This window comes from Gossypium raimondii, chromosome 6 (assembly GCF_025698545.1).
Source record: "Gossypium raimondii isolate GPD5lz chromosome 6, ASM2569854v1, whole genome shotgun sequence".
Lineage (NCBI taxonomy): Eukaryota > Viridiplantae > Streptophyta > Magnoliopsida > Malvales > Malvaceae > Gossypium > Gossypium raimondii.
The window spans coordinates 35,099,464-35,116,123 of NC_068570.1; the positions used below are offsets into that span (position 1 = coordinate 35,099,464).

At 36.9% G+C, this 16,660-nt stretch overlaps 2 protein-coding genes and 1 long non-coding RNA gene across 3 annotated transcripts; 1 reads left to right on the forward strand and 2 right to left on the reverse strand.

Annotated features, from left to right (window-relative positions):
* Positions 1-5,240: 5,240 nt before the first annotated feature.
* On the reverse strand, positions 5,241-6,287 carry LOC105771923 (uncharacterized). Its single transcript, XM_012593301.1, has one exon. It carries the CDS (start codon positions 6,285-6,287, stop codon positions 5,241-5,243), a length of 1,047 nt encoding a protein of 348 aa, XP_012448755.1.
* Positions 6,288-8,761: 2,474 nt separating this feature from the next.
* LOC105771525 (uncharacterized) lies at positions 8,762-9,525 on the forward strand. The gene is made up of 2 exons (XR_001126543.2): positions 8,762-8,920; positions 9,235-9,525. It is a non-coding gene; the product is annotated as an uncharacterized LOC105771525 (long non-coding RNA).
* Positions 9,526-11,495: 1,970 nt separating this feature from the next.
* Positions 11,496-14,962, reverse strand: LOC105772901 (endoglucanase 25). The gene is made up of 6 exons (XM_012594391.2): positions 14,483-14,962; positions 13,906-14,216; positions 13,311-13,772; positions 12,592-12,727; positions 12,325-12,497; positions 11,496-12,228 (listed from the first exon to the last, which is right to left on the reverse strand). Exons 1-6 carry the CDS (start codon positions 14,856-14,858, stop codon positions 11,827-11,829), a joined length of 1,860 nt encoding a protein of 619 aa, XP_012449845.1. The 5' UTR covers positions 14,859-14,962; the 3' UTR covers positions 11,496-11,826.
* Between the last annotated feature and the right edge of the window lie 1,698 nt (positions 14,963-16,660).

A 16,660-nucleotide genomic window follows, 5' to 3' on the forward strand; every position in this document is an offset into this window, starting at 1 on the left:
TCGAACAGCTTTTTGACCTCCTCTTTTATTTTCAGCACAACATCAGGTCTCATTCTTCTGAGCTTCTGCTGAACTGGTTTGAAATCCTCTTTTATAGGTAAACGATGTACCACAATGCTAGTATTTAACCCCGACATATCCTGGTAGGACCATGTGAAAACATCTTTGAACTCTCGGAGTAACTCAACGAGGTTATATTTCGTCTTAGAAGTGATATCAGTTCTGATTTTCACCTCTTTCCCTTCCTCTAGGCTCACAATTTCTAATGATTCCTTATGAGGTAGGATCCGCTTATCCTCTTGCTCCACCATTCTCAACAAGTCCGGAGGTACACCACAGTCTTTATCATTTTCAAAGTCATGAGATCCTTCTAAACACATGTCTTGCTCAAAAGGAGACTCCGTGTTTGAAACAACATCACTCATGTCATTGATATCTGAAGACCTATGGGGATACACCAAATAATACGCAAAGTATAAATTTATGAATAATTATTTGTATGATTAGGTTATAAATAAAAAAATATTTGGAACACAATTAATCAAATGGAAGATATTTACTTGCTTGGAAAGAATAAAAGAATAATTGCTCGAAATGAATGCAAAAATGCATTTTATTAGGATAAAGATATTCAGACTTAAGCCTACTTCACAAATGATTTCTTGTCATTCTTAGGCTAAAAACAACAATAATGTTTTGAACATTACTCTGCATATGCTCTAAAGACTACAAGTATTTCTTTCGCAGTCCAATTGTTTAGCTCACTCCCAGGTTCGTATGGGCCGATCTCCAGCAAGGACCTTCTTTCAGCTGTCTCTATAGCATTGATATGAACTTTCTCCATCATTCCTTCAATGCCTTCACTTCTAGACACCCCTCACTCAGGGTAAATAAATCCCCTTGACACAAATGATTCAGATATGTGAGGAAAGGTCAAAGGCTCCCACTTGACTTCCTCTCCGCTTAGTCGTGCCCTTCTTCTCTCTTGCCTTTTCTCCACTTCTTTTCTCCTTTGTTTCAAATCTGGCTTGTAACCTAAGTCAAAACGATCAAACTTCCCTTTCAGCATGGGTGCTTCAACCCTTCTTTGCAAGTACTTTCCCAACCCTTTTCTTGGCGAAGCTCCTCTTCCTACCAACAACTGCAGACCCATTTCAGTAGTCTTGGATATTTTTGGTACCAGGATCCTGTTTCCTTCAGTGATAAACATTGCGTTCACAAATTCCAAAGACCGGAAAGAACATTCCACTGCCTCATCATTGGTCTCTACATAAGGCGCATCACCCGTTACCATTGCGATAATATCCTCCTTTGCATTTATTGTCACCAATCGACCCTCTGATATTAGCTTCACCTTCTGATGTAACGATGAAGGCACTGCCCCAGCCGAGTGTATCCACGGTCTCCCCAATAAACAATTGTAGGAAGGCTTAATATCCATTACTAAAAAGTCCACCTCATAAGTAATTGGGCCAATTCTTAACGGTATTTCAATTCTTCCTACAACTCTTCTTTCTGTTCCATCAAATGCCCTTATTATATTATGGCAGGGTTTCATATGAGAACTGTCCACAGGTAATCGATTAAGAGTGGACAAAGGCAATACATTCAATGCGGATCCATTATCAATCAAAACCCCCGGTATTGTGTCCCCCTGGCATCGGGCAGTAATGTGTAGAGCCTTAGTAGAACCCCTACCTCCAGACGGTATTTCGTCATCGTTGAAGAAGATGAAATTGTCACCACTTATATTGTTGACCAAATGATCCAATTTATTGACTGAGATGTCCTCGACCATATATGTTTCGTTTAGTACTTTCATCAGCGCATTTCGATGTACCTCCGAACTTAGGAGCAAAGCTAATATAGAAATACGGGCCGGTTGTTTGTGCAGTTGCTCCACAACACTGTATTCACTGTGTTTTAAAAATTTCAAAAACTCATTTGCTTCCTCCTCTTTTATTGGTTCATTAACCATTGGCTCAGATTCCACCGCTTTCCCTTTCCTCTGCTCCACCGTCAAAGTCATTTCTCTTGGCAATTCTACTCAAGTGTCATAGCGCTTCCCATTACGTGTATAGGAACCCATTTCCTGGTATTATTTTACCATACTGCTCTCAACTTCCTTTCCTGAGATTGTCACATTGCATCCGTAATTCCACGGGACCATTTTGTCATCCTTATATGTGAAACTTGACGGTTTCGTGATTACAATTTTTGGTGTTACTTGAGCCCTAGCCTCATTACTCTTAGGGCATGAGATAATAACTACAGGATGATTTATTTTCGGGGTCCCTGTTCCCGACTTTGTCGCGCATATGCTCCTCCTTTCTTCCGCATCCTCATAGAACCCCATCTCCCTGTTATCCATCATACTTTGAACCAAAGCCCTGAATCCTTCACATTCTTGGATTTCGTGCCCTATTTTATGGTAGAATTCACAATAATTTCCCATCTCATACCCTTCCTCCACATCTAAAATAACTAACCCTCTTTTTGTCATCTCCTTCCATACCCGTTTCAATGGAGTTCTTACTTCAGCGACGTCAGTCTTAACTCCTTCTCCCGTACCCACGCTCAACATATTCACTCCCTTATCATCATGATAGGGCAATGGACCCTCGGTGCTGGGTGAGTCATCAAATTTGACAACACTAATTTTATAAGTCCTTCTACAACATTCTTGAAAGCGATACAATTTCTATTGAGTGTCCTGTAATCCCCGCATGGTAGTCACACTGAGCGTTCGCGTCATACCATTTTGGATACGGGGGTTGTAGAGGACTCAGGTAACGAGGGGCAACAACATGTGCATTAAATAACTTTTGATACAGCTCTTTATATATCATTGGAATGGGAGTGAATTGAGGCTTCTCAGTATTTTGCCTCGTTTCCGATTCTGGTTTCGATGAGCCTTGCTGGTTAGCAACCATCTTCCCTGGTTGGTTCACTGTAATTGATTTACTATATGCGTTCACATTGTTTACTTCCCCTTCTCTTTTCTTTGAAGCTGACCTTTGACTATTCTCCCCACCATCTATTTTTCCACTTTTAATGGCGTGTTCAATCATTTCACCATTCATAATTATATCCGCGAAACTCTTCGAGGCACTTCCTAGCATGTGCGTGATAAATGGCGCCTTCAATGTGTTGATGAAAAGCATCGTCATTTCTTTTTCCAAAAGTGGTGGCTGGACTTGAACTGCAATCTCTCGCCACCTCTGTGCATACTGTCTAAAACTTTCATTTGATTTCTTTTCCAAGTTCTGCAAAGTAATTCTATCAGACATTATTTCAGATACATGACTGTACTGTCTCATGAAAGCCTGTGCCAAATCTCTCCAAGTGTTGATTTTGGCCCGGCTTAACTGATTATACCATTTAAACGCCGCCCCAATGAGGCTATCCTAAAAACAATGTATTAACAGTTGATCATTGTTAATGTACCCGGTCATTCTCTTACAGAACATTGTAATATGGGCCTCCGGGCAACTGGTCCCACTATATTTCTCGAATTCCGGCATCTTAAATTTATAAGGAAGCACCAAGTCTGGGACCAGACTCAGATCTTTTGCATCTATTCCATGATAGCTTTCAGTGTTTTCTATCGCATTGAACTTCTCCTCAATCCACTTCCATTTCTCCTCAAACTATTTTGGTAATTCTTCTTTTTCTTTATCCTTCTCGGCTACTTCATCGAAGTCCAAGATAGCGAGATTAACTGGGTTTTCACCAGGGTTGGAACCTGACCCAACTTAGGAGTTCATCGGTATTGGAATATCGGCTTGAAAACGTTGAGGTCTTATTGAAACAGAGGATCTACGTGGAGGCACCTCAGTCTGAACCTGCGCATGCGGGGGCGTAAAGCCTGGAGGATAGGTGGGTCCAGTCTTGTATTCTTCTTCATCATTGATCATAGGGCCTTTCCCCTTATTTAATCCTTTTAATAATTGCGTCAGCTCAGTCATCATATCTTTTTGAGTCTCCAGCATCTTTTCTGTCATGTCATGTTGAATTTTTTCCAATTGTTCCTTCATTTGTATCTGTAACTGATCTTGCATTTCCTTTTGAAGTCACTCCAACTTTTCCAATCGTTGATCCATAATTTTTTATTTTGCACGGGTACCGTAGCGGTGTTTGGTTGATGAGTTTTTGTTAGTTTCCAGATTAACTGTAATGATTAATCAATTAGGTTCTTTCAATGGACCTTAATGCATATGATTCAATGTAATGCGATGCATGAATGCAAAGAGGCGTCGATTCTGATTCAATTTCATTTAGAAAACTTTCACTAGAAAATAAAATTCTTTACATAAAACAGGTTACATATATGCTCTTGCCCTAATGCTCAGAGCTTTAATTTTCCTAAGTAATGAAGCTAATTCCTATTCTCGAGTTGATTCCAGTTCACACTTGACGCTCAGTGCATCGGCCTGTACCGCCAAAGTCTGCAGGTGATTAGCTACCTCCCAGATCTGAACCACGGCTTCACCCATGATACGATCTCTATTTTCAACCTAATTCTGAAGACAGTAAAGTTGCTCATTCTGACGACTTTTATTGGTTTCCAAGTACTCAGTCCGGATCTCACAACTTCGCAATGTCGATTCCAATTCTTCTATTCTTCCTTTCATTTCTTCGATTTTTCCCAAGCTCGCCCTTAATTTCATCACGAAATTTTGACTTCGATACTGATGGAGAGATCTTTCCAACTAAACCACTCTATCCTTTAATTCGCATTTTTCCTTTTAGCTCTCTGATAAACTCCTTTCTAGAGCTCCATTTCGTGTCTGAACCTCTCGAAATTTCTTTTCCCATCCATCAGCCCTGATCTTTTCTTCCCGAATCTCTTGGCGCCATTGCTCTGGAGTTTTTCCTAGCCCAACGGTTCTTATTGATAGCCTCAACTTCTTGTAGTCTGTCTTCAAACTATCCAAGTCTTCCTCAGCCTTATTCTTTCCCTTTCTTAACTTCTCTGTCTGTAACTTTTGAACATCCACGTCTAATCCTAAGTGCATCTTTTCTTCTTCCAACTGCTCGATCCTTTTTTCAAGCTCTGCATTCCTCTTCTCAAAATCGTGTTTCATAATTTCTAGTTCGGAGGGAACAACCCGCAAATGTTCTTCTATTGACTGACTATCTCCTTGACTTGGCCTTGGGATGTTATCATTGATTCTTCTGACGCACCAATCATTATATTCAGGAGTCATCATCGGGCTTACGACTAATCTCTTCATCCGTCAAGTCTGGTCCCATGCATTGGTTATCTCTCGAATCTTATTTTTATATCCATTGTCTCTATATGAGAATTTGAACTCAGCTAAGCCTTGGGTTGCAGGTATAAACTGCCTTGACCTGTACTGTCTTAGCACCAACAATGGAGCATAACCAATCGCTCCCCAAATTCCAAGTAACGGGACCCAATCAAAGTTACCACATCGGTACAAGATTTCATCCGGAAGCAACCATGGGGCTCTCCACTCAACGTCCTCTTCACGAAGATTCTGAAGAATGAGCAGCCATTTCTCTTCCGAGATGTCATTTCTCCTTGGTGTAGCTGCTATCTCCTTTAACAGCGAATAATTTTCAGAAAAAACTCGATACGAAACCTTATCAACTTTCCAAAAATGACTATAGAACCATGCCAGTAGAAGTTGCACACACCCAATGAATCTGCCTTCCCCTGCCCTTCGACACGCATTTAATGACCTGAAGGTTTCTGCCAAAATTGCTGGAACAGGTGTAACTCTCTTATCAAGTCGGTCAAAGAGATCAGAGGTTGCCTCATCTACGTGCCCTAGTGCCTTAGGGAAAATTACTAGCCCATAAATGCTTAGAGCAAAGGTATCGACCCTTTTCCTCGTATCAGGGTGCCCCAAAATCAACTCCTGCAGGCTTTTCCAAGGGATACATTTGCTTTCCCCCTTCTGCTTGATCCGTGCCGTGACCCATTGCTCACTCATTCCAGTGATGTTCATCAACTTCTTTATAAAGGTCGGAACATTAACGACCCTAGAGTATATTTTATCAACCTGGATCTTTGGACAACGTAGCAAAGCTATATATTCTTCTATAGTGGGTACCAAATCAACCCCACAAAAGGTAAAGCAATCATATGCGGGGTTCCAAAACTGAGCGATGGCCCGGAACAAATGCACATCTACCTCAATGTCGAGTAAATGCGGTAAATCTCCATAACTTGAGTTAAACAATTGCTTGGTTTTTTCATTCCAATGGTCCCATATTACCTTTAATTCCTGAAGGCTATTTGCGTCACACTGATACATGTGTAGTCCCATAACTCTGATGTATACCCCCGGCTAGACTATCTCCTTTTTCTGATTGTGTTTTCTCTGACCATACACAGACAGCAGCATTGTCCTATACTTTATCAAGAAATCCGTTCTCCATGCCAAGCTTTCTAACTTAGTAATCAAACCTGAATCAACACTCTTTTGTATATGAAATGACATGCAAACATAAAAACATAAGTTAGTGCAACACAAAAAAACGCAACTTTAAGTAAGTACAAAAATTAAACACCTATCAGGGCAATTGCTAGGGTTTCCGTAGTATAATCAAGGATGGGCTCCTAGGTCTCTCTACATGCAGCTTGGTTCTAAAGTCGAGACACCCGAACCAATAGATTCCTCGATCCTCACCCATTATAGGCTCATATGGACCGAGTTCAGTTTAGGGGAACACATTTCCCTATGACTGCACGGAGATGAAAATCTCACGAAAACATAGGTATGGATGTATCCCGGAAGTGATCCACTATCCTGCACGGAGGTGAAAACCTCACGAAGGACTAGTTTCTCACTTCCACTTAAGAGGACAAGACTAAAATGTCTTATGCAATATGATGCCAAAATATACAACTCAATTTACAATAATCATGCAAGCAAGTGCAAAGAAAAGATCGTAAATTTTTTAAATCAAATCTCGATAATAAGACAAAAAAACAATCAATTTTATAGCCTGACTCTCTAATCGTCCCCAGCGGAGTCGCCAAGCTGTCGGAACCATCTTTTAAAATTGAAAAATGGGGATCGACTTTGAAAATAGAAACAGGAGTCGCCACCGATCTTTTATTGAGATGTGATCGGATCACCTTGAAAATAATTTTAGGTCTACGAATTTTGAGAAGAAAAAAAGGTTCGGGAGTCGGTTACGCACGAGGAAGGGTTAGCACCCTCGTAACGCCCAAAATTGGTACCAAATTGATCATTTTATGTCTTAGTGTTAAAACTTTGGAAAACCTTTTAAAATATGAACCTTCCCCTTTCTTACTAATTTCCTAAAAGATGCATGGATAAATCGATGCGAATACCAAAGACCTCCTTATCTTAGAGTAATAAAATGGCACACCCAATACGTTAGGGCACGACATTTTTAGTCCTCGAGAATAAGTTTGTCCTTTGCATTTCAAAATTTGCGAGGTGAGATTTAAAAGGATATTCAATTGCTTTAAGTCTAATGAAAACATTGAAACCCAATACATTAGGGCACGATTTCTCAAAGTTTCGAGCATTGAATATTGCATTGATTATTTTCTTAAAAAAAACTTATTTCGAGAAATCGACGCATCACATCCAATACATTAGGACACGACTTATCGAATTCTCGAAAATGAGTTTTATGTATATTGATTAAAGAAAACTTTCGATTATTTGGATTCAACGAGGAAAATTGGAACCCAATACATTAGGGCTCAATTTTCTCAAAGATCATAAATACTAGGCTTTTTTTATATGAAATAGCATGACAAAGGTGCAAAGTTTGATAACGTAATGTAAAACGATGAATGATAATTCAAACATAAACTAAGATGTAGTCAAATGAGCAACAAATAAATACAAATACAATGGCAACAATAATTTACTCACATTATACAATATCTAAATATATAATTATGTCTAATCTACCACAATGGGTATTAATAAATGATAAAATTTACAACCATATGGAAAATTAAAAGGGTATATATATATGTAAAAAATGATATAATATTTAATGAGTTTAGGATGTATTTAAATATAACAATTTGAAGGGATTTAGGTATCATTTTTAAAATATATATGCATTAAAAGCAAATTTGAAAGTAGTATTAAGCTAAAATTTAAAATAATACTAGAAATAATGAATATAAAGTTGATTCATAAAAACTTTTGAAATCGAATTTTATTATGTAAAGACCCCTTTTTTTATAATTGAAAACAATAATTAATGGATTTTAAATCAAATTTTAATTAAAATTAAAAAAGATAAAAGAAAATAATAAACCCCAAATATTAGTGCAAAAACGAATTTAAACATAAAATACAAGTTAAAATAATGATTTATTATATTTTAAACTATAATAAAATTAAACACTATTAAAATTAAAACAGTTATACCGAAATGAAATCATTTTCAATCTTAAGGGACTCAATCAGCAATTTCGCGCAAACAATAGTATAATAGCAATCAGGCGTAAAACGGTGTCACTTTACTTTGGATCAACATGCAAACAAAATTAAATACGCAGTATAAATTAAAAGAACTAAAGTAACCGAATTAAGACTAATTCAAACTAAGAGGGGCTCGGGGCATAAATAGGCCAAACGATTCCATGAAACGCGGATCCTTCCCGGACCGGGTCACCACTTAGATCGGGTCTATGAAACGGTGCCGTTTCAGTGCCATTGTATTGGCTCTGAACGGCAGCGTTTTGAAATCAGATACTTAAAATCTAAAAACCTAAAACCTATCATTTAAAATAAGAAAAACCTAAGCTAAAGAAGGGCTCTACGCCGCATCAGAAATCAACAGCCCCCCATCCGTTTGCGCCGTTCTGCGTACCAGGGGGCCTGCGGAGAGTCTCCGATTCCGACCTACTCTCCGATGACGACGGAGGAGGCCGGAATCCCTCTGCCAGGTACGCTTTCCTCCTCTCTTTATCGTTTTCTCGCTTTAAAAAAAACTAAAGATTGAACGTAGAAGAGAAAAGAAAAAAAGAAACCGAAATTGTAACCAGAAAAAAACTGGGGAAATCACCTTTTGGAACTTTTTTTGATTTCTGTATATCGAAAAAATCTGTGTATTGAATGCCTAACCCCTTTTACAGTGTCCGAATAGCCTTCTTATACCCGATTTAGAGAAAATGAAGAAAAATAGCGAAAAAAATATCAATCCCCCCAATTTTCCTATCTGTTATTTTCCTATTTGCTGTTGTTTTCGTCTTCTTTGTAGGTACAAAGGCCAGCTGGTGTATGGAGGTGGCCGTACGGAGGCATGCGTGGCGGGCGAAGGCATCACGCGCGTGAGGAGTGGCTCGAAAGGGAGCCCATGCATGGCAGCGGCGGCTGAAGGGTTCCAGAAGCCCTAGTGATTTCTGGAATACTCTTTCCAGATGGGCTAATTGGGCTGAATCAGGCTTCGGGTTAGGGTAGCGGATTTGGGCTTGAATTTTGGGTTTAATGATCTGGGTTTAAATTTCTGTAAATGGACATTTTGGGATATTTAATTATTTTTTGGTCTTTATTTCTTAATGATATTGGGCCCGGGCAAAGTGGGCCTATTACAATAAGTAAATCAAATCAATCATAATTAATCATAAATTAAAATTAAAGTAAATTTTAAAAGAAAATATTTAAAAGAAAATCTTCTTGAAAATCCCTACATATTACGTCTCACCTTAGAGAATAAATCTGATTTGAGATTATTATTATTATTATTAGTCTAGATTTGATTGCCTTCTATAGGTTTTTCACAAATAATGTTAAAGTTGTATCAATCAAGTGGTAAAATGTTGGTGGTAAGTTTTGATGGCAGTAACGAGAACTTTTTTAGTGAATTATAATAACAGGGCAAAGCCCGAATAACAAATGTAACTAGTGTGACTCAAATTCAAGTCACACCTAGAGCGGTGAACACCTTAAACCATCAAACCATCACATGGGGTTCAACGAGAATCTTTTTTTTCTTTCTCTGCAGTGACTATTAGTTTTATATACTTACTGACGTAAAACAACAACAATGGTAAGGATCACCTTTGATTTACGAAGGTTGCAAGATTGAATCCTACACCTCAAAATTGGTTGGGTTTTTTTTTCCCGAATGTTAGACATAAAGACGTTTTATAGATTTTCTCAAGTGTAATGTCTAAAACCTTAGGTCAAGTGAGCGGTTAAGAGAAAATCCTCGAGTTTGGAGGAATGGGTTCGAAATAAATACAATTTTATCTAAAGATTGGAATTCAAATGGAACTTAAAGATAAAAGCTTAGAAGACGATAAAAAAATACCATATTGGTAACATGTTATGAAATAAAGAAAAAGAATAAAATAACAAAAAAATAAGTGAGCAAAAAAGATCGTAGTTTTATTCATTAATGAAAATGTTTACAATACTTTTTCAACTTTTTCGTTGCTCCTTATCTAAGCCTTCACATGTGTGTATGCTCCTATCTTAATTGGTTAATGTGTTATTTTTGTAATTATTACCTAATTGATTGGAGCATCTTTATTTATCTCAAAGACTATATTTATTGTTTGATATGTTTTTATTTAGTAAGTTTATGCTTACTTATAGACTCAATGTTTATTGACTTACTCTTTGTTAGGTTTACAATTTGTCCATTTGACAACCTTTATTTCTTTTAAGGGCTTATTCTTCTTTGGGCCTTCGAAGCTATTTATTTTTAAGTTTCGGAAACTTTATTCTATGGAATAATTATTTCAAAACATTGTAAAAATTAAATAGAATTTGGGTTTGAATATATTTGAAGGTAGAAATTATTTTATGGACCCTTCTCCTATAGTCATGGTCTCTTTTCACTTATTTGATGACATTTCAACAATTTTTTATGTTATTAACACATAAATTTAGAAAAAATTTTACCTCGAACCTCCAACCCTAAATCTCGGGTTCAGGTTCGAGGTTTGGAAAATTTAAGATTCAAAGTTTGGGGTTCAAGGTTCGAGTTTGGATTCGAAGTTTGAGGTTCAAGATTTAGGATTTAAGGTTCGTTTTCAAAATTTAGTGTTCAAGTTTCTGAGTTTGGGGTTTAGGATTTTGGTTCAAGTTTAAAAAAATTACCAAAATTATATGACATGAAAAAAATTACTAAAATATCATTAAATTATTGGAAAGAATCATAAATAATGTGGTGGAAAATATTCATAAAATAATTTCACGTTAGTACTTCAAACTTAATCTAACATGCATAGGAATGGGCAAAGAAGAAAAAATATGTAGGAATCACTCGAGCCTCCCTCAACTCAAGATGTAGTTTCGTTGCAACACAGCTACCAACTTAATAACCAATGCTGTTTTCAGACTTAAGCAAAGCTTTTTCACATTAAATCAAATAACTCATCATTTACATTTAAAATTCAAGCGGAGAACAAACATTTACAACTCTAACTCTACTTTCTTTGCTATAAAAAGCAAAACCCATGAAAGAACAAAGAAATAAGGAAAGCCATGAAAGAGGTAATAGCAAAGGCCAGATTTCTGCAACAATTAAACACAAATTTATTGTCAATGGATATTGGTGTGTTTCAAATAATACAACATTAATATCATACATGCACTCCGTCTGTCTGTATACCACAAAATCCAAATAGACTTCATATACAAATTATCAATGTTTGAATGCTTGTCTGACTCCCCAATCTGACAGACGAACCACCACCAGTTTTGTGCAGGTTGTCTCATCACTCATCTCCTGTCTTGCCTTTTTGCGTTACTTACACTTCCAAGGTCATTTACGTACCAAAAACTAATTCCAAAATCATCAGACTGTAAGTCACACATGGACAGAAGAAAGATCAAAAAGTTTTCATGGTTTCCAAGGTGCCGGAGGTGGTGGTGGTGTGGGAAACATTGGTGGAACTGCAGAAAAAATGGTATTCTTGTCAATCCCGGTTGCCTTGTCACCAGACAATGCCACGAGTGCAGCAACCAACCCTGCGTTGCCTGCTAGAGTTGGCTCCGTGTAGTTGTAGTTGGTGCGAACATCACGAAACCCATCATGCTTGTCAGGTCCAGCTACCATGGCTCCCACAAGTGTGTTGGGGTTTGGTTTTGACGTATCCCTCCATTTCCATCCCCCTTTACAGTTATATTTGATCTTATTCTTAGGGATAGATGCACCTCTATGGTGAACATGCTTTGGATAATGGTTACCAAAGCCCACAACATAGCTCATTTTTCGAGGATTTTTGCCAAGGATATAATCAATCTGAACAAAATGACAGGCATAAAACAGAATTATTGGCCACCATGCCTTAGTATGTCCCCTAAACTATGGTTCGAAAAAGAACAGCCTACAACATACCTGGGTTTTGGCAAATTCACGCAGGACATCAGTTGAATAGAAATTGGGACCACAATACCATCCAGGTGTATCAGCAGCATCAAGATAATCACTATATAGGGCGGCTAAGAAGGCTGCATTGACTACGTATTGCAGTGGCTGAGGCCTTCCATGGTTTAACTGAATCAAACCTCCTGTATTATATCCAAAGTTAACATGATCATGGAAAAGAAAATAACCAACACATTTGAGTATTACATGGTCAACAAAAAGAGCAGATAAGTTTACCTTTTGTTCTATTAAAGCTAGTGAAAACTGGAAGGAATGAGCACATAATTATGCTGGTTTGATTATGAAACGTACTCAATATTTCCTCATATGGATACCCAGGACTCAAAAACAATCTCAATCGGCTCAGAAGCACCTAAAACACAAATTTGGTTACATTAGCAACGAACAAGGAAGCTATTTCCAAGAAGCCTGTAGATAGACAATCACAAAATTAATAACCCTAGGCTAGAGGCAAATTGTGGCAAGTACAATACAGTTGCTGCAAAAATAGATGGATAATTGGCCCATCTAAATAGATTGCATATCCAAGTAGCAACTTTAACAGCCTTGAAACTAGTAAATATGATCCTGAAAATGTGTGATTGTAAATATCATACAATACAAATAGTTTAGGCTAGAAAAGACAAGGAGGCTACAAGATACGAGATAACTGATGAGTGGCGGCGTTGCTTCAAATAAAGTTGAGACTACACAATATAGAAGATAAACAAGTTGTTAATGAAATTGAAATTCAATATTGAGTCATACTACGAACATAAGGGAGAAAACTGGATGAAATTTTACAGATGCCTTAAAAGAAAGATAATTGATTGAACCAAGAAATTTAACAAATTCCAAGTTAACTTTAGCTGGGAAAATGTCTTTATATCAAATAATCAGAACATAGCAGAAAGCCATACAAGGAATAGAATTAGAAAGACAAGCACAAGAGTTACCTGAGCACCGGCAAGCTTATTATCCCAGCTAAGAACACCATAATCTGGGCCGCCCCAGAAAGCACCAGCATGCTTGGCAAGTTTAGGATGAGTAGCTAACTGAAGATAGGATGAATTCCCAGTGGCATAGTATAACCAGGCTCCACCCCAAACAAACTCATCCCAGTAACTTGAGGAATTATAAAAGAGGGCAGGGTCAGAACCACCAGCACTATATCTGCCTCTTTGATCCCTAGCAAACTTAAAGAGTGTTCGGGCACCATGGACAAGCTTTTGAGAGTATGCTTTGTTGTCTTTGAAAACGATGGAAGCAGAAGCCAAAGCAGCAGCCATTTCAGCAGCAAGATCGGAGCAACTATGACATTCATATACAGGACGGGGGTAATCAATGTCCTCAGGGCGCATCCAGCAATAATGATCATTTGGGGCTGAACTTCCTCCAGATGTATCTCCTATCCCTACCTGTGAATCCATAAGTTAGCATATGATAATGGGCAAAAGAAGAAGAATAAAAAAAGGAATAGCATTAGTATTATGGTCGATTGCTAATATGGTAGCAATAGGATTAACACAAAGTATAACAATAAAATTATACCTGCGCTGCAATCCTGTCAATGGTATCAGCAGTATTGTTGAAGGTCTTGAGAAGATAATCAGTACCCCATTTGATGATCTCTTTAACATGATTGAGCTCACCGGCAGCCTCGTATTTAGCACTGTATTCGATGACACTCCAGCTCAACATAGTCATTGAAAAGGATGCAGGAAAGTTAAACTTGATAGCATCTCCAGCATCGTAATATCCGCCGACCAGATCTTTCATCAAAACGGAGGGATCGGATTTGCCATCTTGGAGGCCCGAGTTCCCTCTCCACGACACATTATTATGCTTGGGCAGCTTTCCAGCTACAGTGGATTCATATTTATAAGGATTATAAATAATTCAACGATACACAATCAGTAAATTGTATGTATCTACTGCTATTATCATGTTCTATAATGCAGGGTTGATTAGACACGTGAATCTAATAAATACTCAATTTAGTAATCATGTTTATTTCCATTTTGCTTAAATGGGATGGGATCGTATAGAAGTTGAATCTAAATAACATAAATTGAAGCTAAAAAGAGAAGAAAAGAAAAAAACTAAACGAAGGGGAGAGAAAACGTACAACGCTGAGCATTAAAGAACATGAGCGCCTTGTGAAGAGCCAGAGTGTAGTTATCGGGCGGAGAGTGGCGGTGGTGATGACGTGGGACAGTCTTGACGATGAGGGTGATGAGTCCGGCCAGGAGGGCGGAGACGAGCAGGGTCCCCACGGTCCATACAAAGATCTTGCGGCTCACAATGATACATCCGAGATCGACGTACTTCTTCTTCTTCTTTTGCTCCCCGGGGCCAAGCAGCCAGCTTTGCTGAGTCTCGTCCAAGGGGCGAGAGAGTGCAGCCCTATCCAGGTCCTGCAGATTCCTGCTCCTGTCGTCGTCAGTGGCAGAATCAGTGGCGTTTATCTCCAGGGGACCTCCCCACGGATCTCTGCCGTACATGATGAGGATTTGGAGGAGTAGTGGGCGGAAAATGCAGGAGCACCGACAGATCTGATCTACCAAGACGAAGCGGAAGGTGTGTTTGATAAATAAAATGTGTATAAGTAGGCAGTAGGTGCTTTCTTTATTGGTTTTCCAAAGTGGACTTGAGTTATGAGTTAATGACTATTCAGAGATTCGGATGGTAATTTTTGAGCTGTATGATTTGGACGGTTGCTTTGCTGTACCCAATCATACACCTTATTATTATTTACTATTAATTATTAATTTATTAAAAAATCTTATTTTTGATTATTTAACATTTACTTAATTTACAAAATTTCCGTCTTTTGTAATCTTCAAACCAATTAAAAAACTGAATTAAGAAGTCACAAGATATAAATAAAAATATATATTAATATTAGGCGCGGTTGATGAAACTGAAAACAATACAAAGTCTAAGGGACAACGACAGCCAACCAGTTTGCCGTAACGACAGCCAAACCGAAATCTTATTATTATTATTATTATTATTATTATTATTATTATTATTGCATTCCACATTTCAACTAACGGTAGGTAAGATGTAACCTAATTATCTAGGTTTTAACACATGCTTTGCATTTCTCTGCTTTCTCTTATTTTTAATAAAATTGCTTTGAATTAACAATGTTATTAAAATTGTAAATTTTAAGATTTGGGAAAAATCGGTTGAAGAGAATAAAATTTTAACTACTAGAATAAATTAGGTTTATATATCGAAGATAATTTTCATCATTCATTGATTAAGCGGGATTAAATTAAATTTATTATCTAGATTTAATTGAGGCACCGGAATATTTATTAAAGGTATTGTTAGTTTTTTTGTGATAAATTTATGTTCCTTTAAATATAAATTACTATTAAAAAATTCTCTTTATGTCGAATAAATGAACTATTTATTTTTGGCCAAAATATGAATTATTTAATAAATTATTTTCATAAATAACTTCAACTTTTAATTTTGTTTGAACGTATAATTCTAACGAGAGCAAACATACAAACTCCATAATGATGTTAATCATCTCTACCCTTTTTTATTCAACCGACACCAGAAGGGCATTCAGAAAAAAATATCTATACCGACACTAGAAGACGTCCGTTATGACTTTTATTTATTTATGTATTGTATTGTAAGTTTTGGATGAATCTACCTGATTAAATAATTTAATTTTTATATTATTAAAAAATTTAATAAGTCTATATTTCAATAGTATTGATATTTATTGTTTCAAAATTGTCATTTATTATTAACAAAGTAAGTATTTTGAATTTTATGATTCTCAAAATTTTATATTTAAAGTTAAACTGTAAAAAAGATATTTCTTATCATTTTTAACTGTAGATACTTTATTACAAATTGGGGTTTATTTAATCCCTTTTAATAATATAAAATAAATTAATAAATTTATTTGTAAATGGATTAATTTGATTCAATTATAATAAAGGGACTTTACAAGTGCTTTCACCATATGTTCTCTTCCTTCCATCTTCTGCTTTGACACTTCGGCTAGGTCCAAAATGGCATTATTTCTGTGAGGTTCCAAAAATTTGATATACAATTTGTGTCATTCCGAATTAAGTTGTTATGATCCGAAATTCTTGATGTTAGATTTCATGAAATTTTAGTTAAATACTACGAAGTTTATTGACAATCAAATTACGAATTGAATACCAAAATCGAATTTTCAAAGTTAAAAGTTACTTTTGAAGTTTTTTAGGAATTATCGGGCTTTTAATAGGGTTTGGATTATTTTTAAGAAGATGCATGGTTAAGAAACCTT